The following is a 732-nucleotide window of genomic DNA, read 5'->3' as shown; positions in this document are numbered from 1 at the left end:
CGCGCACATCATCCGCGAATGCCACACGCGCCTGTATGTAAGCCTAGACACACGCTCAGTCACCTTTGAGCTGGTTGGCCCCCGAAGGCCCNCACGATGTGGATGCCCAACGGGGAGTGCCGCCGGAAGGAGTCAGCCGGAAGCCGCGGACTTGGCGCCGAAGAGACATATCTGCAAGCAAGGCAAGGGAGATACGACACACTCAACAGTATGTATGGGTGGATTGACTCGCATGCCACCCGCTGTTGCTTAGACGTCCAGCGGCCGACTAATGTCGTGCATGTAGCACTGTCCGTAAAGGGGCATAGACAGTGCTAGGCTAAGACCTGACGTGACAGCCACCAAGCTCCCTGCACCCGCCAACGCCCACGCAGCTTCAAACTACTTACCGGCCCAAATCTCTGCCTTATGGAGAGTCGAGCTGCTGTTGCATGGGCCCTACAAGCATACACGGCACGCGGCTTGTGGCAGAGGAAGGAGTACACCGATGCAGCATAAATCGCTTGCTAATGCGCGGAAGGTGCTTAAGAAAGGACACGGAAACCCACAACCCCCGGGCCACGGTAACGCAGGGGCCCGGGGGGTTAAGGCCTCAGACCTCACCGCGATAACAGATTCCTTGGGGGCGACCTTCGTCTTGAAGCAGTACAAGTTGGTCCACGGGTCGCGACCTGGCTCTTGTGTCGCCGGTGTGGGAACCACGTAGAAGGGCGTAGCGTACTTCCGGTTATC

At 58.8% G+C, this 732-nt stretch overlaps 1 protein-coding gene across 1 annotated transcript in view; it reads right to left on the bottom strand.

Annotated features, from left to right (window-relative positions):
• Positions 1–677, bottom strand: part of phV25 (extracellular matrix glycoprotein pherophorin-V25) — a gene marked incomplete at both ends in the record, with an annotated part of 6,223 nt that extends 5,546 nt beyond the window's left edge. Inside the window, 3 exons of the mRNA XM_002959788.1 lie at positions 64–171; positions 390–438; positions 604–677. Coding sequence (XP_002959834.1) covers positions 64–171; positions 390–438; positions 604–675 — 229 coding nt within the window. The remainder of the gene's footprint in view (positions 1–63; positions 172–389; positions 439–603) is intronic.
• Between the last annotated feature and the right edge of the window lie 55 nt (positions 678–732).

This window comes from Volvox carteri (assembly GCF_000143455.1).
Source record: "Volvox carteri f. nagariensis unplaced genomic scaffold VOLCAscaffold_800, whole genome shotgun sequence".
Lineage (NCBI taxonomy): Eukaryota > Viridiplantae > Chlorophyta > Chlorophyceae > Chlamydomonadales > Volvocaceae > Volvox > Volvox carteri.
Note: the sequence above shows the minus strand (reverse complement) of the source record. Positions and strands in the feature narration are given on the sequence as shown.